Source organism: Gnatocerus cornutus, chromosome 1, assembly GCF_029298725.1.
Source record: "Gnatocerus cornutus isolate USDA-ARS CGAHR chromosome 1, icGnaCorn1.1, whole genome shotgun sequence".
Classification (NCBI taxonomy): Eukaryota; Metazoa; Arthropoda; class Insecta; order Coleoptera; family Tenebrionidae; genus Gnatocerus; species Gnatocerus cornutus.
The window spans coordinates 10,804,755-10,830,036 of record NC_142233.1 but is presented as its reverse complement, the minus strand read 5'-3'; the positions used below and the strand labels follow the sequence as shown (position 1 = coordinate 10,830,036).

Genomic DNA, 25,282 nt, shown 5'->3' with positions numbered 1-25,282 from the left:
TAAGATTTCCAAAAAACCTAAAGAGTTGAAATTGTCTAATGGAAATGAAAAGAAATAGGAGAAATTAATAAAATTCAAACGAATTAATAGTAAGATTCACAGGATCCAAAAGTTGAAGGGATTTCAAAAACCCGAAACCAAATAGTTTAAATAATTTGTTTTTTAAATTTACTTCCCGTACAACTTTACATACCTGTACATTATTATTTATCTTAAAAATGTTTGCGTTTTCCAGCATTTCCTAAAACTCCTCCTTTCCAGGATAAATCTAAACTGGTTGGACTTCCTAGTCGTCTTCCTCTACCTACTTTACGTCGTTGTATACATAATTTCCAAGGCCAAAGTGGATATTAAGTTTGGCTTGTGGTGTTTAGACCTGGTGATGAATCTTCTTCTACTGCTGAGACTTTCAAGAATTCTATTATACTTTAGACTGGGCGTCTTTACACATAAAATTCTGACTTCACTATCTCGTTACTGGGCCATAAAAGAAGACCAACACAGAGCTCTAGCGTACGAAATTGGAAGATCAACCATCACAGGCGAAGCAAACGTTTTGAAATCTCTTCAGAAGTTGGTCGATAACAACAAACTCAGAAGTGAACTAAGAGAACGAATTGAATGTGATAGAGGCATTTTGACAAGAAAATTGGGTTTGGTGCAGATTGAGTCGCCGTGGGTTACCACAAGAGTGAAGACAAAAATGGCTGTTAGGATAGTCCTTAACGCTCTTAAATATGAAATTACAGCACTAAAACTCGCAGGTTGAAGTTTTAAGTATGTTTTACATACTTATTGTGTTTCCAGGCTGGGTCGATGATTTTGAACATCACCAATTGCTCGCCGCTCTCGCCGAAAACCACACGATCATTTTTCCCGCGATTAAGATAGTGGAACCGTCGTCACCAAAAACCATCTTCAGAGAACAAGCTTACATGGGCGGAAACGACGAGCTTATCGAATTCCTGTTTGAAAATATTTCTTGCAGGAAATTCGATCCCGGTAATATCGTGTACCAACAAGGAGACGTGGTCGATGGCATCTGCATTCTCATAACAGGTCTTGTACACTTGCGTGCAAATGTATCGGGCCATTTTGAAAATTTCACTTCAACTGAAAAATTTTCTAAAACAAATATGTCAGTTTTGAACAAAAAGGGCATTATTTGAAAGATTGTTTTCTTCTGTTTAAGATGACAAAAAAATTCAAAGTTAATTTTATTAATAAACATATTACTATCTTTTAAAGTAAAAATGTTCAATTTTTTCACTGTTAGAAATCCGATTTCATGCCTTTTTTAGGCTGAAAATGCGTAGCAAACCATTTTGTGGTAACTTCTATTTGACGCGTTTGACATATCAAACAGGCAAAAAATAACACTGATCAGCAATGATTTTGTTGCCCTTAGGGCCGCTTTTACAAAGCAGGTATAAATTGAGAATAGCATTATTCCTTATATTATTCCTTCCTGGAAATGGGTTTTACAATCAGTGGTTAGCTCGTAGAATAGATAAACTTGAGTATAACCATGGGTATTTCCAGTGGCAAATTCAAAAAAGCTCTATAATTTTGCATCAAAATTGGCGTCTAAAAAATAATGATTTGCATGAGACATTTTTAATTTTTTTGCAACTTTTGTGTTTTCTGATATAAACTTATCCAAAAAATATAATAGAGAATGTATAAAGAAACCAAAAATAACCAGCAAGTTAAAAAAAATTAAATATACAAAAATTATTAGAAAAATTAAGATACAAATACTCAAAGATTTCGAGGAACTTTATCTAAAGCAAATGAAGATAAACTCCAAATAGAGAATGTAAACGAATTTAAAAAAGATGAATGATCTAGTAAGATTTGTACAAATGTGTAAAATATGTACGATTTGAAATTGCAAATTAGGAAAAAAAATAATCATATTTAAATTTAAAGAATAGTAAATAAATAAATAAATAAATAAATAAATTTAGTGAAGTGGAAGTTAGAAAACCTTGTTGAATTTTAAATAATCTTGGATAGATAAATAATATCTGAAAAGTTCTAAAAAAGGAGGAAACTGAGAATATATTTATAGCCATAAATAGGTTAATATTATAAATAAACCTGAATAAAGGTATGTTAGCAATATTTTTTCTAGATTTTTTTACGCTTTTTTAATTTCACATAACAAAAAAATTATACGTGATACAAAGTTATTGAGACAAAGGTGTTGTTTAGTACTTTGCTTAGATTTCAAAACACCAACTTTCAAAAAAGGTACTCAAAATTAATTTCAATTTATCGAACAGTGTAATTAATTACATCCAATTGATTCATTGAAGCTACAAAAGTCTGCTTGTACATATTAGGATCATGGTTCCAGTCGCATCACGTGAATACGATTAGTTGTAGAACGAATTCTATTTTGAATTAACCTCAACAAATTTCCAAATGTCTCATTAGGTTAAACGGAACCTTCAAATTTTTTATCATTTTCAATAACTAATTTTTCTTATAAATACATACGTAAAAATCAATCTACAAACCGTTTAGGGCCTCGTACTTATGAAAGTTGTTCGACAATTTCCTCATCATCATCCGAATCAAATATTGGTACATCATTTATCAACATTTTGTGATTTTAATAATTGCAAACCAAAACGTAAACCGTCTTTGTCCCGTTCATTTGACAAAGAAAATTGAATAAAACTTGGGGAATTTTATTTCCAATGTTACTAATTTCGCTTATCTCCGGTATAGCTAACCTAGACCGAAAAAGTACCTACTTGTAAAATTGGTCACCATTTATACCAGGAATTAACCGGGAGTATAAAATTATGCCTAGGATAACTACCCTGAGCTTATACGGTTTATGCCTGATTTGTAAAAGCGGCCCTTATGTAAGAGTAGTTTCGAATACTTCTATGCCAACAATTTAGGAAACTATACATGGTTTTGCAAGATTGGCTCTGATTTTTTTTTCAATTTTCATATTTTACTAAAAATCGGTGAAATTGAGAAAAAAATAACAAGTATATTTTTAAATATCTTTTTTATTGAAAATTATTACAAATTGTTTCGTTTGAGTAGTTAATTAATGTACATAGAAGTTGAAAAAGAAAAAAAATATAAAACACATGTTAAACTTTAATAAAACGCATTTTATAAGCGCGTCTTTTATATTTTTTTAGAAACAATCTCTGTTTAAAGATCAGCAGTAATCTGCCATCAAGTGACGATTTCATCTACCCTGATACCATTTTTTCATCAGTTTTAGAATGGTGAAAGCCTTTTCCCTGTTCTTCACTATAATTTCCTAGATTCTCAGGAAATCTATCTAGATGACTAGAGAAAGTGTAACTTTATGCCCATATTTACTGAAAATCTTGAAGCATTCCAACTTTTGTTGATCACGTGGCACGCACAAAGCGAATTTTAACACGATAATAAACACTTTATTATAATTCGTGTTCTGAAGAGCCGCCTCAAAGTCTAAATCATTAAAAATATAAAATACGCCAAAATCATAAAAACCAGAGCTAATTCAATACTTCCAAGAATATATTTGAAAACTATGCTCTTGAAAATATAGAAATCCACATAGATATTCAGGGCAACAAAAATTTTTCAAATCTTTCAAATGGTACCATTTTTCCTAAATTCGAATAAGTCGTTTTTGAATCATTTTCATTTGAAATTAAATTTTTTAAGTGGCCCGATACATTTGCACGCAAGTGTAGTCAATTTTTGAAGTTCAATATCTCTCTATTTTTTTCAGGAATGTTTAAAATATTATTTGAGCCTGTTCAAAGCGTGACTGACCGCTTAAAGAGAATGGGGTACTTACCAGTAATGGAGCATGTTGGTGGAGTCGTTGCGTGCGAGAAAAAGTCCTTGGAGTACGCTCTTCCCGGAAATAGCTTGGGAGAGCTCTCAGCTGTTACCGGAAGGCAGTACGATGGAACTTTAGTAGCTGAAAAACACAGCGAGGTCTATCTGATCAGTCGGGATCTCTTGAAGAGGGGGATGGAAATGGATAATGATCCTGTTTTAGGGTAACTAACCAAAACTATACATTTTTTATTACGGTTTGCTTTGGAAAACAAAAAGTGAGTAGACGTATGTTGTAATGTAAGCAAGCTGTCAATTGATAATTGTCAAAATTAACACCTTTTAAATAACACCAAGTTTTAATTCAAAGCAATGTAAAACAAAAATGTAAAGAAAATTTTAAGAGAATCTGCAAAAAATGTACACTGGCGGCCTTTAGTTTGGAAACACCAAAATTTTTCTAATGTAAAAACGTTGGTTACTTGTCAAGCTTGTCAATTTTATAAAAATAAAAATTTTATAAAAATATGCCTCGAAACCTTACAGAAGCAGCAAAAGTACGAGCCATCAGTAAATCAGAAGAGACGAATTGCTTAAGACGAATTGCAAGAGACCTAAACGTTAGCCACAGCTGCATTTCAAAAATCATAAAGAAGTGGAGATTACAGCATACAGTGGCACGTGCTAGAATTCCTGGCAGACCAAAAATTTCGACCAACGTGGAAGATGCAGCCTTGGTTGACCACATCGACCAGGAGCCTTTTTCAAGTGCTGTAAAAGCTCGCCAAGAAACTAATTTTCCAGGTTCTGTAAGAACCGCTAGAAAAAGAATTAAAACAGCAGGTTTGGCTAATAGGGCGGCAGCTAGAAAGCCATTTTTAACTGAGGCGCATAAGGAAAACAGAGTCGGATTTGCTCTTCAGTACTTGAATGAAGGTGTAGACTTTAATTTTTTCCGTTCAATGATAAAAAGGCTAACGATACTTATACAATAGAGAAAATTCAAAATTTCCAGTGAACTCGATTAGCTTGGTGTTTCCAAATTAAAGGCCGCCAGTGTAAGTAGCACTTCATTGTTTTGCCGCTTTGTTTTAATAGTGAATATAACTAAAGGCTATTTTTCCTGCAGAGATTATTTTGTAGGCGCCAAATTTAAAATGCGTCTCTGTGATTAGTTGCACAATGCTGATTTTTTAAAATTTCTGCCGAATATCAAACAATTGTCACTAACTTGTTTTTGTTATTTCATTACAAATTAGCAGGTATTCTATTATAACTTATAATTTTCATCAACATATTTTGCTATTATTATTACCTTTATATTGAGTTGTGGAGCCATTTATTAATCAAAATTGACGTGTATCCACTACAGGTATCTAACTTATTATAACATATTTTCCAAACCCGTTGATGTTTAAAATTGTCTGCAGACAAATAATCTATAGAACAGTTTTTTTTAATTGACTTTGCTTTACGATTGAGGTTAACTACAAATGTCAGTTGAAAAAGTCTAAACTCACATTTATAGAGGATCTAAGGAACATCTATGCAGTTATAGAAAATTTAAAGACTCTATAATAATAAATATGTAGAATTTAAGGGAAATCGAAAGGAAGCCAAAGACTCAAAAAGAACCTACGGAAAATCTAAACAGAATTAACAGGATTAAAAATAAAATTAACAAGATCTATTAAACCCAAAGAAAATCTGAAAAATTTTAACAGAACTGGAGATTTTCTAGAAATTTGAGATGAATTTCAAAGAAAATCTAAAAAGTATATAGGTTAAAACTATTAATTAATTAGTTTGGCACCTACCATACGTTTTATCCGAAAATAAGAGTTGGGCGTATTGTAAAAGCCTGACGAACATTTTATAATTATGAAACTAGTGTTTTAATACAACGGGTTAATCAAGATAGTTTATTATCAAGACGCCTATGACATATCGTGTTATTAAACTACTCTTACAACTGTGAAAGTGACAGTTTAAATCCAAAAGTTTGTTTCAAAGAAAAATTGTAACACAGTGCAGACACAACCAAAATCTTCAACTCGCACAATTTGACACCATTTAACATTTTATGACAACTTTTCCATTTTTAGCCTTAGAACTGTGACTTTGACAACCACGTATGATTCAGTAAAGGCGGTTTGACATTAACACATTTTTTCTCAAATTTTTGCGAATAAAAACTTGAGAATTTTGCTTTCAAATTGTCGTTCAAGATTTGTCACAAGATTAATGCAGAAATTTTTTTCTGTTCGCTAACCTGTAAAATTAGCGGTTTGGGGGTTTCTTCTCTTCACTTGGCGCATTTTACTACGCAAAATTGCGAAAAATTATTTTCTTCAATTTCGCTGTTTGTCACGAAAATATTTGTTTGAAAATAAAAAGAAAAAATGTGATCATGTCAACCCTATTCAACTTTCCGAACAAATTCATAGCCGTCTTGATGACAAATTATCTTGATGGCCCGTTATTATTGGCCGATGGTGGAATGATTCTTTGCTCCTAGCTTTGAATCCAGACTATGGAAAAAGATCTTCTATCACAAAGCAGTTGCTGTTCTAATGAATGTAGCCCATTATCGCTCGTTGGCGTACGTCGATATGAAATATGTCATAGAGCGTGCGTTTGTCCCTGACATGTCCAATTACAAAGCCTTCGTCATGATCGAAATGATACAGGATGCCATTCTCATGCAAGGAATTGCTGTCGATCACAACAACAAGGAAACGTTTATAGCCCCAAGTTATATTCCCAGGTCTAAATGAAACATTTTTCTTTGTACTTTTTAAACTGAGAATTTTAGAACCGTTCAAAAGTTACTTCTGCCTTACAATGGTTTCAATAATGCAATTGAGAAAATCGAAACGAAGCTTGTAATCGTCCCTGCGAAGGATCATAATGAATACGACATTATGCTAGCAGAAGAAAAAGTGGCCGATTTGGTGAGCTATGCTCCGGACAAATCTCTGCATCACTTCATTGAAGAGTCAACGCAGAAGTGGGTAAAACAAACGAAAATTAAAGCTGAAGAAGATTTCAAACATCGGTTTTTGAAAATGACAGCCAAGGAGGAGATGAAAAGGAAATCATCGTTTGTGAGTCTTATGAATTGTGGTGTATAAATAATCTTTTTGGATTAGTTTTCTAGCAATTTACCGCAATTATAGAAGAATGAAACAAGTCTTTGTATGTAGTTATACTTATTGTTGAATAAACACAAACAAAATAACAAAAAAAAAGGACAAAATTATGTTGTTATTTTTGCAAAAAGTTGCCAAATTTCTACTGTTTTACGCACAAGATGTGGTTTGTCTAACAAGGTTGTCAACGTCGTCATTGAGTATAAAAATTTTAATACTCAAGGACGTCGTGAACATCCATTTCGCACGAGTAGGAAACAAGATTTTTTCTACAATCGCAGCAAAATCGAGAAAAACTTAAAGATAAGCAAATTCCACGATTGTATTCATTACACAGTGTTATTCACATAAGATGACGAGCCTGTTGACAATCAAATGCAACATAAAATTGCAACAAACTCACAGATCAGACTTCACCATCCACCACGATACCCACAACAATATACAGGTGTCCGGAAAGTCGCGCACCACCGTGAAACTGTATCATCAGACAATGTCATAGATCATCGAAAAAATGTTAAAAAAAATCCATGTCTTTATTTTTTCGAGGTATGATGGATTGAAGAGGCAAAGTTGGATGCGAAAATTAACGATTTCTGTGCAATAATTTTACGTTCAAATGAATTTGTTACCTAATGGACATTTTGCGCAAAGGCATGGCGCAAAGAAAATCAGAAAAATCCTGTAAGAAATGCCTGAAAACCGTTAAGAAGATTTTTTAATCAACAATCTCGTTCACGAACCGACCTGACTAACGCCAACAATACAACAGCAATGTTACTATGGCTTTGAATACTGGAAATTTAAATTATGGGGGTACAGTTCTGCAATGTTGCCATTTGCGCAATTTTCTTTTGGTTCTCCTGCGAAAATAGATAGTCTGGATTTTTTTTTTACATTTTTTGGTGATCTGGGAAATCACCCAATTCAAGGTGGTGCGCCACTTTCCGGACAACTGTATCTAGAATGCTTTTAAATTCTCAATGTATCTTTCTAATTTTTTGTTTTTCAATAAGATTTTGTGAAAGTTTCTACGATTATGCCACTCATCTTGCACTTCGACATCATTAGAATATAGGTAGTACCCCCATTCTCTCCATAACACGCACGATATTTAAAGTAAGCAAATTCAAAACTCCCGCCACCCACCCTGTTGGTAGGCCTGCTTACTGGCGGTTCTGTCATTCTTCATTTTCGTGCCATAACACGTTCACGTTTTTTTCCCGAGTTTTGAAGAAATTAGCCAACAAACGTTAGGCAATGGGAAAATATCGTAAAAGAAGACATCGTGGCCACAGTTCGAGTTGCAGTCCGTTCACAGGAACGAGAGAGAACAGCGAACTCGATCAGAAATTTCATCGCCTAGAAAAAGAGGAGTTGCAGCATTTTCAGGAATATTCGGCCTTCCTTGGCCTTGAATGAACGCAATTGCGCTTTCTTCTGATGGAGAATTGCGTTGCAACTTGCAGGTGTTCTTATTGGTTGCAGTGTACGTTTTTGTATGACCTAGCAGCGTTGTCTGAGGTGACCTTTCTTCACGTTGCGCTTTCTTCTTATGGGGAAATGCGCTGCAAAATTGCTGATTTTCCTGCTGATTGCGGAGTACGTTTTACGTTACTGAGATTATCTTCTTCAGAGTTGCTTTCTTATAGAGAATTGCGTTGCAACTTGCAGGTTATTCTGCTGGTTGCGGTACGTTACTGAGACTATCCTAACGGATGAGGTGAGCCCGAGGATGCGCCTGTTTAGAGCAAGAAGTGTTGTCACTTCTTGTGCAGATTCCAGTTGGGGCGTCAACGATAGGTGATCCTGTTCATGCAAATTTGTCGGCGCGTTGGGCCTCTATTCTAACACAAGGTTTGCCTTCTGTATCTCGCTCCACTTTGGTCCCAAATACCCATTGGATGGTAATTGTCCTTTGTTCAACGCGCAAAAATCCAATCCAGAATCAGTCGTCTGTGTCCCTGAAAGGGTAATCTATTGCGACACTCGTTAAGCTGGACTTCAAGTTCAGATGAGGCGGCCCTCTTCAATACCAAACGGTTTTATACCACCTTTTGCAAAAGGGGGGGGGGGGCGACAATGATGTGCAGATTATAGGATGATTATCGGATGCAGCTCGCCTTTTGGCAAATGTAATTACACTCAAATCTGCTTTCCGTCTAGAATTAATTCTCAAACGTTAAAAAGTCGAATCTCGTTCCCATTTTTGGCAATAATCTTGAAGAACGACTTTTAGGAAACAAAAACACTTGGAAAGACGGCCTCTCCAAGGGATCTGACTTTGTCAAGGCGTCCTTAAAACTGCCGAGGTTCATACCAGCACTGGTCATCCCGTTTGGGCACACCAATCAGAAATGGACGAAGAATTTTTACCCAAGAAAACACAATTTAAACGATCCGAACCACAGAAGACCAGTCACGGAGGTTTGAGATTAGCAGTGGCGGCCTCCACTGTAAGATTTGCCGAACGATTGCAGTCTTTTATTGATGCTTGACAGTCAATCACCAGCAACTAGACAAATTTGTCGTTGATTTGGGGTTTTAAAATCCTTTTTTTCTTAATCTCCTACACCAAGGTCATCTTCTGCTGAAAGATTGATGTCTTTCTCAGAAAATCAAGCGACTTTGGTCGCAGTTAATGTTATTAAAGAAGGGTGTTATAAATTTATAACCAAGTAAACCAAACCAGTTGAAGTACAATTCGTTACTACTGTTTTACAGTCTGTAAGCCTAATGGTTCTCAGCGACGAATTTTAAATTTAAAACACTTAAGCATTAGGTATTTGCCCTAAGTTGCTTCTTAGCTTCAATTGATCTAATGGTTGCATATTTCCTTGTTTGATTATTCACACTGATAGGCGATTTCTTCGCTTTTGTTCAAATGGAAAACTATGAATATTCGCCTTTACCCTTTAGGTTAGCGTTGGCTTCTTAGCTGTTCAACAAGTTAAAAACTTGTTGTTCTTTGTCAGTTTTATAATAAGATGACTTATTGCTCTTTGATGACACGATGAATCTTGCTCTGGTATCTCCAAGACTGCTAGAATCTTTCAGATTTCTAATTAATATTAAAAAATCAAGTCCATCCTGCAAGGTCGTGAAAATTTTTAGGAATTCTTTTGAATTCGGAACGAATGACTGTAGAGTTGCAACCGGAAAAGAGGATCAAAGTTAGAGCTAGAGTTTTCAAAGAAACTTTCTTGCACAATTAGAGAATATACTAGATTGTACACCCGTCTGTACAGCTGTACAGTATGGCTGGCTTAATACAAGGTACATGGAAAGAGCGAAGGTTTAGCCCTTCAACAATTTTGAGATAAATATGACGCTCGCATGTTGTTTATCTCCCTCTTTAACAGACGATTATCTTAAGTGGCAGCTTAAAGTTTCTCTATCAGACTGTCAAATAAAGTCGTTTGACTTTTCAACTGAGATTTACTCTGATGCCTCGTGGACCGACTGGTGAGTTGTAAATGGAAATTAATGGGCGTTTAGACATTGGATGAAGAAAAAGAAGTGTCACTTCCATTATCTTGAATTCCTAGCACCTTTTGGTCTAAGGTGGTTAGCTTCCAAATCACGTCATGCAAAAATTTATTAAGGCTTGACAACGCCACCGCCGCTGTTAATATAAATAGGATGGGTGGTATTCAATTTCCATTACTTTCTAAATTATCCAGAAGGATTCACAATTTTGTGAGCAGCAGAACTATGGATCTTTGCTTCTTATGCAAGCTCTTTAAATAATGCCATGGCTGTTTAGGAGTCCAGAGGGATACTTGCATTAACAAAATGGTAGCTTCTATTTCCAGTTCAACATACAAACAATGGCGTGGCGTGGAAGAAATGTAGTCACGGAGCCACTTTTGCGTTAAACGTTATAGTGAAATCAGTAGACAATGTTTTGTCCTTTCTGACATACGAATTTAAGACGGATTTTCGTACGGGAGTCTTAACAGTTTCAATTCGGCTTTGGCCTTTCTTTTTACTCCTAAATTAGGGGAGAATCACAGGATTAAACTTTTTTTTTTTTTTAAGCATATCTATCACTTGAGGTCATCAAGTCCTAAGTAGGATAAAGTTTGGATCTCAGTGTTGCCTTAGCACACCTTCGCACAATTTCATTAAACGCAGACATATCTCTCTGTTTTTTAACATTGAAGCTTGCACTTCACCAAACGGAGAAGATAAGACGTTTTGTTTTCGTCTTTTTTCCAACTTTCCAAAAGAATGCCTCTTTCGCTACAATTAGTCGAGCCATAAAGGATGTTTTGGAAACAGCAGGTGTTGACGCCTCTATTTTCTGGGCAAATGCCGCTTCAGCCTTTAGGAAAGGATTATTCTTAGGATGGTCCAAAAATCCGTTGTGTGCGGCATTATAACCGTTCTATTATGTAAAATAGATGTGGTTCTTTTGCTAAGATTGTTTTAAATTATCCCTAATATACGTTTATATTAGGTTAGCCTTGTCATTGGTGACACTGACAGAGTTTATTTTCATCTTTTACGTTTACCGATATTTATTCCAGTTTTAAATTGAGAATGGAATAAATAAAAGTCGAGTCGCAACGTACTTTAAACATCTACCTATATTCTAATGATGTCGAAGTGCAAGATGAGTGGCATAATTAACAAGATCAAACGAACTTACCAAGTGAAGTTCGATCTTGATTATGCTATCATCTTGCACAACGACATCACTCCCACCCTTTGCATCTTCAAAAAGATGCAACCCTGATCTTCCCAAGTTGCGACATCGAAGACTTTAAAATAATGACAGAACCGCCAGTAAGCAGGCCTACCAACAGGGTGGGTGGCGGGAGTTTTGAATTTGCTTACTTTAAATATCGTGCGTGTTATGGAGAGAATGGGGGTACTACCTATATTCTAATGATGTCGTTGTGCAAGATGATAGCATAATCAAGATCGAACTTCACTTGGTAAGTTCGTTTGATCTTGTTAATTATCTAAGACTTTGTAGGATTCTTTTTAGAATCCTCTAAACAATCGAGGAATGATTTAATAATTTCAAAATTTTTCTAGAATGCTAAAAAATTCAGGACTTCCAGAATTCTCTAGAATTATTAGAATTAAATGAACGAGAGAGACATTAGTATTCTCTGGGTGCTTGAAGAAGAATGCTTCATTTAATTGACTATTTATAGGATTAGGATTCATTGAAATAGAAGATAATCAGATTTTTGAGAATATTTTCTCTTTTCCTAAAACTCTATCAGATTCTCTAGACGCTTGACATTTTGAATTTTCTTACATATGGAATATTCTTCAAAATTAGATATTTTTTCAAGAATTTTTAGGCAAAGTTTCGTGAAAAAAGTCGACCTTATTGTATCTGCTCTAAAGGATTAGAATTAGAAGGTCTTATTTTCAAGCACAGCACAGCAATACAGGTGTCCCAGAACGCTTGCACTTCCTTTTAATGGGGAATTCTCCATCAAAATCTGAGTTGATTGACGTATCGCACATTGTTCAGACCCTTACAGTTTTTGAGTTATAAGCACTTTGAGTTGGCCAATCACAGCCCATAAATCGTTAGATAGCATTCTGTTGCTACATTACCTGCGAAATTTTTTCCTTAAATTGCACGAAGGTGCGCTGTGAATGGCCAACTTTAAATGCTTCTAACTTAAATGCAAGGTGTTTTATAAATGTTTCTAGCATCAAGGGTGGCTCTGGAATTCCTGTCATGCACTATTTTGCCGCTTTGTTATTATAGTGAATATAACTAGCTTGAAAATTATTCATGTCACTTCCGTTAATGACACTTTAGTTACGGTTTTATGATTTTTTAGGTTTCAAACCATAATAGAACAGTTTGTTTTTCAAAACTTACTTTGCTCCATGATCGAAGTTAACCACAAATGTCAGTTGAAAAATCTAAACCCACATTTCTAATGAGTGGCCAATTTCTTTGACATTTTATAGCCACTATTGATGCTAGAAACATTTATAAACACCTTGTACTTACTATAAATGCCTGAACATTGTGCGATACGGCAATCAACTAAGATTTTTATAGAGAATTTCTCAGTAAAATAAAGTGCGAGCGTTCTGGGACACCTGTATTTAAGTAATTAAATTGCCTATCCCAGATGCTGGAACCTTTTTACTTTGCTCTAGTTGTGATAGAATAGAGCAATTTTTAGAGTTGCAATTTCCGAAATAAGATCGGTCTGTAATTCAATGTCTTACGGCGACCAATGAAAGACGGCGGAAGAATTGAAGTAGCCAATACCGTAACAAAGTTAGATACACCACACAGAATGCAGGTAAGAATATTGCTGGTCGTTTATTCAGAAATTAAATTCCATTGTTTATTTTTGTTTAAAATTCCTCAAAATATTTAATGGTGGCATAAAGGACCCTAGCAGCAACCACTGAAATAGTCTGGACGGCCAACAAAAGCTCAAAAACTCTTTTTAAAACCACCATTTGACATTTGACAGATGAAAAGTTAAGAAATAAGTAAAGTGCGCTGACGTTGCACTGAATTTCTTAATTCGCTGTCTTTTTGAATATTTTATATTATATTTTAAGTTTATATACTTTTTAGAAAGACAATGTAAAACAAGGTGTTTATAAATGTTTCTAGCATCAAGAATGGCTATGAAATGTCAAAGAAATTTGCCGCTCGTTACAAATGTTGGTTTAGATTTGTCAACTGACATTTGCAGTTAACCTCAACCATAGAACAAAGTCAATTTTGACAAAAAACTGTTCTAGTTATGGTTGGAATTCTGAAAATCAAAAAATTTAAACAGGAAATGGTAACTAAAACGTCGTTAGCGTGAGTAGCATTGTAAGTGTAGTTAAACATATAATGCATTCACGATCTTTTTAGACCGCGGCAAGCCATGGAAATCTAGTAACTTGGTTGGTAGTCAACCTTTGTGAGCCAAAGTTTCCTGAAAATGATTGACATTTGTTCTGTCGATTGGAGTTGTCACCTTTTTTTGGTTATGAATTGTGTCTGAAACCTTTCCTCTGTTGCCAGTTTGAACCGAACATTCAGAACTTGATAATTTTATTAAATTTTTATCTAAAATTTTGAAATTATTTTTCAACAAATGCAATATTAATCATAATGGAAGACATTACTGCTGCTAGTACATTCCATTGGCAAGAAGTTTACCATTCTCAAGAAGCAATTCTGCCAGGTCTTGATTCTAGTCATAAAACCTTAAAAAAGTTTATTTGATCGAATTAGCATTTGAGCCAGGGTTTTATGTTATGGAATCTCACACTAAAAGCAAACTTTGGCGAATTTCGTTAACTAAAAAGTGCAGCAATTTAGAATTTGAATTGTTTTTGTTTACATAAAGTCTTGTGATCGTTCACTTCTCTGTGTTTGTAACTCATAGACTTAATAATTTTGAAAAGTGTTGTTTTCTCGGCATAAAATTCTAATTGTTGCCGCTTATCAGCCAAAACTTTTCATCTTTGGTGTCCAGAACATTGGAAACGGTTGCACGCCGCATCTAAAAATATTTTGAAAACAAACGTCTATGGGACCTTGTACCTTACAAAGAATATATTTGTAACACCTCAGATCGTTTGTTCCCGTCTTAAATCAAGGCGATCTTTTTGAAACTGCAAATAGCACATTTTTTGTTCGAAAACGAAATCACTTTAGGCATTTTATTGCAATATTTTGAAGATAATGCCTTTAAACTGTTACTTTCACGATTAAAAGGAAACACACGATTTTTCCGGTATCAGAAAAGTGGCAAACTTGCATGCATGAAAGACACATGTCAGATGTGACAGTGAAAAAACTACCTCTGTCAGTCATTGTAGCCAACAAAAAGAAAAAAAAACATGGCCTACTCTGGTCTAAAAAGATCGTGAATGCATTATAGTTATATTCACTATAAAAAAACACGGCAAAATAGTGCATGACAAGAATTCTAGAGCCACTCTTGATGTTAGAAACATTTATAAACACTTTGTATAAAGGTTTAACAGCCATAGATCCAAGTTTTTTTAATATTTCAAATAATACATGCAATTTGCTAGCAACAAGATGCTTGGATATTTTGATCCTTAAAGACATTATACATAAGGTTCAGTTTTAAACCAACTTTTTCAAGTAGGAAAGGAACGTTCGCGCTTGGTGTAACGTCATCACTACTGGACCTTATTCACAAAGATTCTAAAAATTCATTGCGTTTTTCCGATTCTCTTACTAAAAAACTTGTCAATTGCTTGTGAAGACATCTATTAACTAAAATTGGCATGTAACCATTACAGGTATCTAATTTATCTCTTTCAAATCCTGTTGATTTCCAAAATTGTTTTTAGTAAATCGGTAAATTTTCTGCAGGAAAAGTCTCTCAGATTTTTTTGGACTCTTTTAGGATGTTCCAGGATTCTCCAGACTACTCCAAGAAGTTCAAGATTTCTTTAAAATCTCCAGGAATTATTGGAAAAACCACCCTAATTACCTCAGACTACAAAAATCTGGGAAAAAGTTCGGTACCTACCCAAACCAAACAAATAAGTTAAAAATTTAAACAATCGTTCGCCAAGATTAGAAATCAAGATAATGCTAATCCGTTTAATTACACTTATCAAAATATTCACTCAAGGTCTACAGCATAAACCAGTTTCCATTGTGGAGAAAAACATTATGTTCTAGTCACGTTGTTTCAGTACTGTTCGGTACTTCCGCAGTGTCCATTTTATTCCTCCTTTTTCATAACAATTGATTACAGCATAATTAAACAGTTTGTTTTACGTCGACGACACATGAAGCTGCAAATTCAACAATATCGAGTTTCTATTTGATGTTATTTCGCAAGAACGTGAACTGTGTTACATAAGTGAAGGTGAAAACCACCTGTTTTGACTGCAACCTGCAGTAGGTTATTTACCTGCACTGGCAAGCGTGTCATCGTGTGAAAAGATAAGTTTTTGATGATAACTTAACAGTGAATGTCGCCTAAAAAGTGTCACGTGCTGGCATGTGCTGCTCCAATTAACACTGTGTCGTAAATTCCACCAAAATGGATGAAGATTGGGTGATATATTCGGCAACTTCTTTTACATTTGTTGTAATTTTCGCGTTTTGTTACATCCGTCACATCCTTACGTTTTTCGAAAGAAACAAGATTCAACACGTGTCAACACCAAGTTTCCCTTTTGGTAATGTGTACGATGTAGTTTCGCAAAGAACGCCGATGTTTATGCAACTATGGAAGTTTCACAACAAATTGAAGAGGAAGGACAGTGCCATCGGAGGTTTTTACGTCTTCACAAAACCTGTGCTTCTCGTGGTGAAGTCTGAAGAGGTACAAGCTATTCTTTCCACGAATAAATCGAGCTCGTTTGATGATCTTAGTCTCTCCCCTTCCGACTGTTTAAATAATATTGACAAGGAGTTAAGCGAGAAGTTACAAGAGAGGATTTTTAAAAGTGTTGACAGGATGTGGTCCAAAGTACTACCACAAGAAGACGATGAAGTAAATATCACCAATATTATGAATAAACTGGTGGGAGTAACAGTACAAGAACTCTTTGGTGGTACCTTAGAGTGGCCCGAAACTAAGTTTGCCAAGTTGGGAAAACAGAATTTTGTTTCTTTACTACGAGAGTTCCTGTGTATAAATCACCCACAATTGAAGAAGATGTTTTCGCGAAACGGAGAATACGACGTTTTCAATAAACTGGTTAAAGACAACTTGGCGGAAAACCTCTTGGAGGTGCTCACACAAAAGCACCTTTCGCATGAAGAAAAAGTGGATTTTCTTCAATCTGTGATTTACGAACTGAAGACTGTTAACAATTTAATGTTGTTTATACTCTTTGAGTTGAGCATCAATGAAGAAATTCAGGACGAACTTAGACACGAACTTACCAAGTTTAAGAAGACTGAAGCTGCTTGTAAAGAATTCATCACACTTCCGTACTTAGAAGCTGTCATTGCTGGTAATTCACCATTTATTTGTTTATAGTCTTCTAATTTTGTCGTTTTAGAAAGTCTGAGGAAGTACCCTTCTCAACCCTTCATTGGTAAAATCAGTAAGACAGATTATTGCAATGGTAATGTGCACATGCCCAGCGGCACTCCTTTGTTTGTGTCAGTTTTTGGGATCCATCATGATAAACAGAACTACACGGATCCAGAGATCTTTGATCCCGACAGGTTTTTTGAAGAAAATTTGAAGTTTATCAAGTCTGAAAAGTACATTCCTTTTGGATGCAGAGATGAAAATTCTTTCGGTATGAACAATATAGTTTTTCTACGATTGTGAAACGTGTTCAATAGAAAAAGCACAGTGCAGAACTCGCATGGAATGTCCATTTCCCACTCGTTTGAATTGCCGTACTTGCGGGGAAATGAGTATCATTCCATGCTCGTTGTACAATATACTATTTAACGACTATTCTAACAATTTTGAATTTTAGGATGCAAGTTTATGAAATTAATGATGAAAATGGTACTCGCTGGACTAATCCTTAAGTTCAAATTTTCGCTCGGGAAGAAATCTCCGAAACAACTGGATTTTGATGCTTCTTGTTTTGAATCCTTGAAGCTGAAGAAAGATATATTCTTGAAAGTTCATAAATTGTAATGTACAAATGATTAATAAATTTATTGTTGTTAATTTAGATTAAAATTTTATTGCCATTAACATTTACAATCCATAATAATTATTTTTTGTCATAAAATGTTTATTAACCAATGAGGGATTTATGTATTTAGCATTATTTTTTTGTAATGTGCACTCAATATGTGATAAAATAATAAATAATAAATATCGACGTTTTATGTGGTAATAAACTTATTCTTGATTTATATTATTTACATTATTTTATCTTATGATCGGATTTAATTTTTCTAACACTATACTTAAAAACTAACATGTTTTGGAGTTGTGTCGCTGGCATTTCCAGCAATAAATGCAGAAAAAATCCACAAATAAACGAAAGAAGTGTATCCTGTACCGACGCAGTAAGCTACAATGAAATTTATTTATTTTAAGACAAATTCATTTTTTACTTACCAAAACATAATCTGAAATAAAAACTGGTTTGGTTGTCAAAGCAGTCCTGGAAAATACTATCGCCAAGTGTCCTACATAAGTACAATACGTAAAGTTTCCCAAAAATATAGCGGGTTTCCACTCAAATATTCTCTTCAGGAATCCTACAAATTTTACAGGTGTTATAGATTAAATATTTAACATGTGACTGTTTTTCCGCCTATCAAACCAGCAAATTAGTTGCTAGATCGCAATTAGATTATCGTGTAAACCGGGCTTCTATAAAATATAACATCGTAGGTGGAACAAACCCTGTTTCCGTTTTCTGTTTCCGATTTAAGCTCAGAAATTGATTCTTTCAACTCTACTGGCTCTGTAAAATTGTTCACTGCCAAATCCTAGCTATAAGTTTAAATCTTCTGTTTTACAAATGTTATGGTCTTTTGTAGAAACCCTGTATACCTAGTCGGTGCCAAAAGCAAGAAACGAACAGCTGTTGATTTCAATGGGTAAAAACTAAAAGTACTTAAATTTTCTGATTTGAAATGAAATTTACATACGTCAAGTTAACCTTATTTTTAATTCCACAATTAGGTAGTATTTTACAAAAAAATACGACGTTGGTGATTTTTTAATTGTCGCAAATGTCGTAAATGACTATAAATAAAAATTTACATCGGAGTAAATAGTTATTTGTGATATGTAAACTAAAAATGTTAAACTGCTTACAAACAAGTACTTATAAATTTCAAATTAGTGTAAATATAAAATATATATAAAAACGTCACAAACTAATGTATAATATGAATTATGCAGAGTGTCCCAGAACGCTCACACATTCTTTTAATGGGAAATTCTCCATCTAAAACTGAATTGATTGCAGTGTTCAGGCTTTTATAGTATTCAAGCATTTACAGTTGACCATTTACAATGTATCGACGTGCAATTTAAGAATAAATATTCGCAGGTAAATAACAAAATGCAACTTACAGTGCTTGCATCTCAAAAATTGTAAGGGCCTGAACATTGTGCAACACAAAAATTAACTCATATTTTGGTAGAAAATTGTCGGTTAAAAGAAAGTGCGAGCGTTCTGGGACACCTATGTATGTTTAAAAAATAAAACATAGAAACCTAAATTATTTATAAAACATTATCAATATTTCATATAGTGGACAAATAACAAAAATTAGGTTTTATAAACAACTACATCACTAACCACGTCGCCAAATTTCGTTGTTATCAGCTGAAGGGTTATTGGATACAGTTTTGTACGGCATACGTGGTTTATTTGACATTATTTCGAAGACAAAATAATTAAATTTAACCACTTACACCAACAATAAAATAATATCAGTCAAGAAAAGTAAAAAAATAATATTTTTATTGAGGTATTTTGATTTTTCAAAATTAAGTGGGTTTATAATAAATCTGGATGTATTTTACTTAGACAATTGCGTTGACAATGTGAGCAATTTTTAAAATAAAGTTCTTTGTTCATTTATTAGGTTAAGGACTCGGTCATATTTAATGTTTATTTAAAATAACTTAAAGTTTATTACTAAAAAAAAACATCAATATTAGTGAAAACCAATGGAAAAACAAAAACAAACACGTAAAATAATATTGCTTGTTTCAATAAGAATTGAGAAACTAAAAGAAAATGACAGTGGTATAACTAAATCTTATTTTTCCTGCAGAGACTTTTTTATAGGCGCCAAATAAAAAATGCGGCTCTGTAATTGGTCGTTTAGCAGAGCTGATTTTTTAAACTCCTGCGGAATGTTAAACAAGAACTGTCACATTATAGCATCAGCTATAAATATGGTGTTGTTACACAACAGGTATTTCATTATAACCTTATGTTTTTCATCATTATATTTTAAGATTAGTATAAAACGTGTGATCTGCTTGTAGAAACATATGTTAACCAAAATTGACATGTATCCACTACAGGTGTATCAAACTTTTTCTTTGCAAGTCGGTAAATGCTTTGCAGGAAAAATTACGTAGAGTTTGGACTGCATGACTTTCATTTAATAGGGTAGAACATGGACCATATTGTTTCTTCTATTTTAGATACATATGTATACAGAGTGTTAGGTAATGTGATGGGCACACATCACATACAGGTGTTAAAGTCGACCGTGAAAATTAATTGAAAGTTTTTTTTTTATTTTCTTCACTTGTTGAATGGCTATATACAACAATTTGCAAAGTTCTGCGGAACTGATAATGAAACTCATCTTTTAATTAATCAACTTCAAGTTTCAACCCGCGACACAGGGGCAAACAAAGTTTTGTATAAATTAACCCAAAATTTAATTTTACCTTACTGCTGCTACAAGCAGAGGAACAAATTATAAACTAGAATGTTTGCTGACATTCTATTGACGGAGAAATAGTCACATGTCATTTTAACACGGAGAGAAATATTTTTAAACAGATTTATTCAATTATTTAGTTTCTGTAAACCGGGACTTGAATTTTAAATTTTTGGATATGATAATATAAGTAGAGGAGAGGGGGGCATAGTGGGGAACTTAACAATCAATTAGTCACGCATCGTAAAATAATAGGAATTAACAAAATTTTTTTACTAAATATCATAGTAATGATACTATCGATACTATACGAATGATTTTTGTTGTACTTTTTTTGATTACAATAAAAAACTTACGACATGTGAGCATTAATTTGGAAAATGGGATTTGGCCCGCTTTGCCCCGCATATAGGGGTAAAATGGGGTACCCTATGGGACAATCAAATTTTTGAATAACTGTGTACTTACTTAGAAAAAGTAACATTTTAAAATTACTTAGTCATCAACGCTTATTGCACATAAATGAGTTGGTTCATCATATTTAGCCACTACATTTGTATGACTAAATTTAAAAAAAACTTTCTCCTTAACTTCGCGAATTTTTTAACGAAAACACTGAATTTCACATTTTGTTTTATAAAACATATAGGTTTTCACACTTCGTTTTATAAAACACACATGGTCATTGGTCAACTGTCAACTGACAACCAATCAAAACATGCTATTCGACTTTTTTCAGGGCGTTTGATTTGAGCAGCAGCAGTGTTGCCCCGCTACGTCCCGGTACCCCACTATGCCCCCCTCTCCCCTACCTAAGTATAAAATTTTCTAACTTACCCCCAATTTTTTGCGACATTCCAAAAATTCCAATTCCAAACCCTAGAGAGTACATCGGTCGTACCACACCAGCTAGAATGATTGAGGTAACTTTACTGTACTCGTAATTACAAACAATTATGGCTGTTAGAGGTAAACCAATTGTGGAAATCCACCAGAAAATAACTGAAGCCTAAAAACGACAAAGTAACATACATTTGCTTGATTTAAAGAAAAAGTAACTTTATACATTACTGGTAAAGACAGGTTTGTCTTCTAGCCTGAAATAGATATAACCAAAAATCAGGCCTAAGAAGTACGACGCCATGTTTACATATGTTGAGGTGTAACCAGCATTAAACTCCCAAATAAGAAACGGAAAGTTTTTGGTATTTCTAAAACATATGTTAAATATTAAAATTAAATGGCCAAACGATTGAAAAGAATGCTTACTCTGGTGTAAGCCTGAAGATTATATCAAGATCATACCAATAAGTAATGAGAGATTGAATAATGATACTAAGAACGAAACATGCTATGAAGAAAACCATTTTATGCTTCTTTGTTTTCATAGCGATTGATAACAAAATTAGAGATAAAACGTAAAGTTGAGTGTCTGCAGATAGGTACCAACTAGTAAAGTAGCACTGGAAATAAGTGGTAATTTGTAAGAAATTATAAACACTAGTCAACAAATTTTGGAATAAAAATTGTATTGGCAAATTGGAAAGTGGCCCAATGATTTAGAAATCTTTTTTTAGATTCTAATGTACAAAAATTTATTTTTTCTGAAAGCTGAGCGAAAGTACTATTTTGACGACGAAAATGAACATTGAAAAGTTTTTCAAAAAATTAAGACTTTTTGTTATTTTTTTGCAATTACATAAAAACAAAATTACAAAATCGTAATTTCTAGGCACATATTTAGTTTTAAAATGGCTTTAATGCTACCGCAGCCCATAATCATACATTTTAAAAGACTTCTTGATGATAATCAGTTTTTAGTTTGCTTATGGACTAAATAAACTAGAAGGTGGAAATCTTTGAAAGGAATTTTTCAAAATTTTCTGGGAAACACAATGGGCACAATTAAACACAAATACTTGCCAATCTGTTGGAAAATTAGAAAAAAATGGAGAAAGTTAATAAAATGTTTTTTTTTTTACTTACTTAACTTCTAAACTCCAAAAGATAATAACGTGGTTTACAGCGCATTAGAAAGCAACGTTTATTGTGACGTATTTCATTGAAAAATCAAAGTAGCAATTTTGGAGTTCTATGCAAAATTATATATATTTTTTTTAAATGTTAGGTTTTTGGAAAGTTTTATTATTTTTTCTCAAATGTCTTGCGAAATAATTACTTTTATAACGACTTCTATAGTTTGTTGGAAACCTTATTTAATTACTTTTTCAATGATGTTTAATAAAGTTTTATGATTTTGCAAGTTGTTAAACAAAACTGAAAAAAACAAAAGTGTACCCGGTGTACAAAAAGAAAATCTTATTTTAAACGACCTCTGATGATAATCCAAAACTGTTAATTCTGCGTTAAATGAGCACCAATAACTTTAGTATGACAGAATTAGGTTTTCAGAGGATCTTTTCGGGGTAATTTTTAGCCAACTTTTTAGTGCGAAAATGATGTTTAATACCGTTATTTACATCATTGAAAGAGCAGGACGAAATCTATCAACTGGCCAAAAATCAGATCCGTAGGTTAAATAGTTTACGAGTGGCTGTCAAAAAACCGAAAATTCTAAATTTTTCAATAGTTTGAGTCGGAGCTAAAAAGGGCGAGAAAAAAACTATTTTAAACGGATTCAAAATAAGGAGGCAATTTTACTTTAGAAATGACTTTTTGTCCAAAATTTGTTGACTAGTATAACTAACCTGAAACAGGTCGTTCAACACAATTTAGATTTTCAAAGGCACAGTATAACTTACCAATTCGTGATGCCGATAGTGGTTATTTAAAAATAGAAGAGTTATCCACCCGTTTTGTCTACAACGTTGGTACTCCTTATCGGAATAAGATTCTTTAACAGGACCTGAAAAAAAGCGGAAAATCCATACACTGCTGGCAAGGCATACTGTCGTTAAAACAGGTGGAATAATCCTGCAATCGAAATATTACGGTAAAAGAATTTCTTCAATTTTGTTACTCACCGTAAATACCTATTTATCGAGGTAATAATTGAGTATTTGACAACACTAATATTTCTATTGCGTTGAAAAACTGTAAAGGTTTGGTATGATAAGAGCCATCCTGAGATTAAAAAAAATGTCTGAACAAGAAACAAGAACAGATTTCTAATGGAATGTCTTATGAAATTCAATGGTATCTAAAAAGAAGTTTGTAGACATTTTCAAAGAATATTGAGAACTTTACGTCTTCAAGATATTTCGTATTGTTGATATAACCTCCAGCAAAACTGTTAAATGTATGACAAAATATAATCCAAACAGTCGTATAAAAGCGTACTCCTTGGATGCATCTTAATTTTCCAAAATCATCATTATGATACGTTTTGATGCATTTCTTAAAATTGTGATAAATTGAAAATAATATAACATAGGGGTTTCCTTCTCTGTTTTTCGTAAAAATGTGGTAACAAGTTGCAAAAATAATTACGAAGGAGTAAAAAATTATAACTGTCCTATAACGAAATTTTAAAAATTCAAAATTTGTAATCCCAACTGGATACTTACAACCAAATTATATCAAACGTGGTGGCATCGTATTTGAAACTCGTGCAATCTAAATCGGATATTGTCAAGTTTAAACCTTTGCTTCTGAGCTTTTCGGTGTAAATGTTTGTCACAATTTCACTAAGAGAAGTGTTGTCGAGATTAAAACTGTCGTTGATGCAAATTGCATGAAAGAGTTCATCGTGATTATAATGTCTTTTAGACTTTTTGGTTTCCTACAAAATCACAGAAATTAGAGTTTTAGTGGGAGCGAAATTTTTTTACCTCGATAAGTTTCCATATTTTGGAAGGATTCTCTGGATCTAAAGGTTTCAGTTTCAAACATGATCTACAGAATATTTTGTTTTCTGTCATGCATTTTTCGTAAGGATCGATCGAAAATATTGGTGGCAAAACTGCGTATTCATCTTCTAAAATTATTTTAATATTTATGACAAAAAGCAAAACTTTATAAATGTAGAAAAAATTAGTTTTTACCTGAAATATTGATGTCACCACTTGCATTTATAACAACACTGAAAACAAATACTATCACATATGAAACAAACATTTTTAATATGTGTGTCTACAACGAGGAATTAAAATAGGTATGTGTTATAAAGAAGTGTCGTGTCAGCGATTTTCGTCATTTACACAATCATTTCTATTCAGTAAGTTAATTATTATTATTATTATTATAGATAGTTAGGTCTGATATCATAGAATTGATATCGCGAAAAACAAACATGTTTTTGTAAAAACTAGTAGTAAATTACTTCTACTATTTTTGCGGCAGGACCGGCACTAGACATTTTCTCGACCTGTGCAGAAAAGAATAAAAATGCATCTCTCCACAATTTGTCTTGTCTTTAATAGTTCTTTAGCACGTAGTTCAAAGATTTATAGAAAAACAAATCCAATTGCCACTGTTCTATCATTTTTGAACCAAAATGTATACAGGGTGAACTTATTCAACATTTTATTGAAAAACTACAAACAATAATAATACAAATCGAATGAAAATATCATTTTAATTTTGTAAACACTTAAAATTCTGTTTTCAAAATATCTAAGTAAACGTAAAAATAAAAGATCTGGTCAAAAGCGCCTCTTTAATTTGGAAAATAATATGCAGTTTGTGTTTTATAGGGAATTAATTTGTAAATAACACACTGTAAAGTAAATAACTTTCTTATTTTTCCATATTTTTTTATCATGGACTAACATAACATTAAATTTTGCGTTGATCTCACTCACCTATTTGCAACCAAAATTTAGGAAAAAGAAATATTTTAATTTTAATTGTAACTAATACCATGAGTAACTGTTCCAATGTAAAAAACAGCTCTATTTACGTTTTAGCAAATTTCCAAAAAAATCTGTTGCCAACACAAAATGTTGCAACTTTTCCTTTTGAATCATTAAACCGAATTCAAGATTTATTTTTAGCAATAAACTGTGTTAAAAGTAAAAAAAAAACT

At 33.4% G+C, this 25,282-nt stretch overlaps 2 protein-coding genes across 2 annotated transcripts; one reads left to right on the top strand and one right to left on the bottom strand.

The window, feature by feature from the left end:
* The first annotated feature begins 15,586 nt into the window (after nucleotides 1-15,586).
* On the top strand, nucleotides 15,587-17,593 carry LOC148180336 (cytochrome P450 6k1-like). The gene is made up of 3 exons (XM_088049231.1): nucleotides 15,587-16,913; nucleotides 16,962-17,207; nucleotides 17,394-17,593. The coding sequence occupies exons 1-3, from the start codon at nucleotides 15,992-15,994 to the stop codon at nucleotides 17,558-17,560; spliced, it is 1,335 nt and encodes a 444-aa protein (XP_087905357.1). The 5' UTR covers nucleotides 15,587-15,991; the 3' UTR covers nucleotides 17,561-17,593.
* Nucleotides 17,594-17,670: 77 nt separating this feature from the next.
* Nucleotides 17,671-24,383, bottom strand: LOC148180335 (O-acyltransferase like protein-like). The gene is made up of 11 exons (XM_088049220.1): nucleotides 24,300-24,383; nucleotides 24,087-24,232; nucleotides 23,823-24,037; nucleotides 23,503-23,770; nucleotides 23,280-23,455; nucleotides 23,058-23,229; nucleotides 21,565-21,758; nucleotides 21,362-21,506; nucleotides 21,133-21,304; nucleotides 17,993-18,135; nucleotides 17,671-17,945 (listed from the first exon to the last, which is right to left on the bottom strand). Exons 1-11 carry the CDS (start codon nucleotides 24,370-24,372, stop codon nucleotides 17,796-17,798), a joined length of 1,854 nt encoding a protein of 617 aa, XP_087905346.1. The 5' UTR covers nucleotides 24,373-24,383; the 3' UTR covers nucleotides 17,671-17,795.
* Between the last annotated feature and the right edge of the window lie 899 nt (nucleotides 24,384-25,282).

Coding starts and splice junctions, on each gene's coding strand:
- LOC148180336 (XM_088049231.1), top strand. CDS start 15,992: ATGGATGAAGATTGGGTGATATATTCGGCAACTTCTTTTACATTTGTT. Junction 16,914..16,961: donor CTTAGAAGCTGTCATTGCTG/GTAATTCACCAT, acceptor TTGTCGTTTTAG/AAAGTCTGAGGAAGTACCCT. Junction 17,208..17,393: donor CAGAGATGAAAATTCTTTCG/GTATGAACAATA, acceptor TTTGAATTTTAG/GATGCAAGTTTATGAAATTA.
- LOC148180335 (XM_088049220.1), bottom strand. CDS start 24,372: ATGTTTGTTTCATATGTGATAGTATTTGTTTTCAGTGTTGTTATAAAT. Junction 23,230..23,279: donor TCGATAAATAGGTATTTACG/GTGAGTAACAAA, acceptor TTTCGATTGCAG/GATTATTCCACCTGTTTTAA. Junction 21,305..21,361: donor AACCTGTCTTTACCAGTAAT/GTATAAAGTTAC, acceptor TGTCGTTTTTAG/GCTTCAGTTATTTTCTGGTG.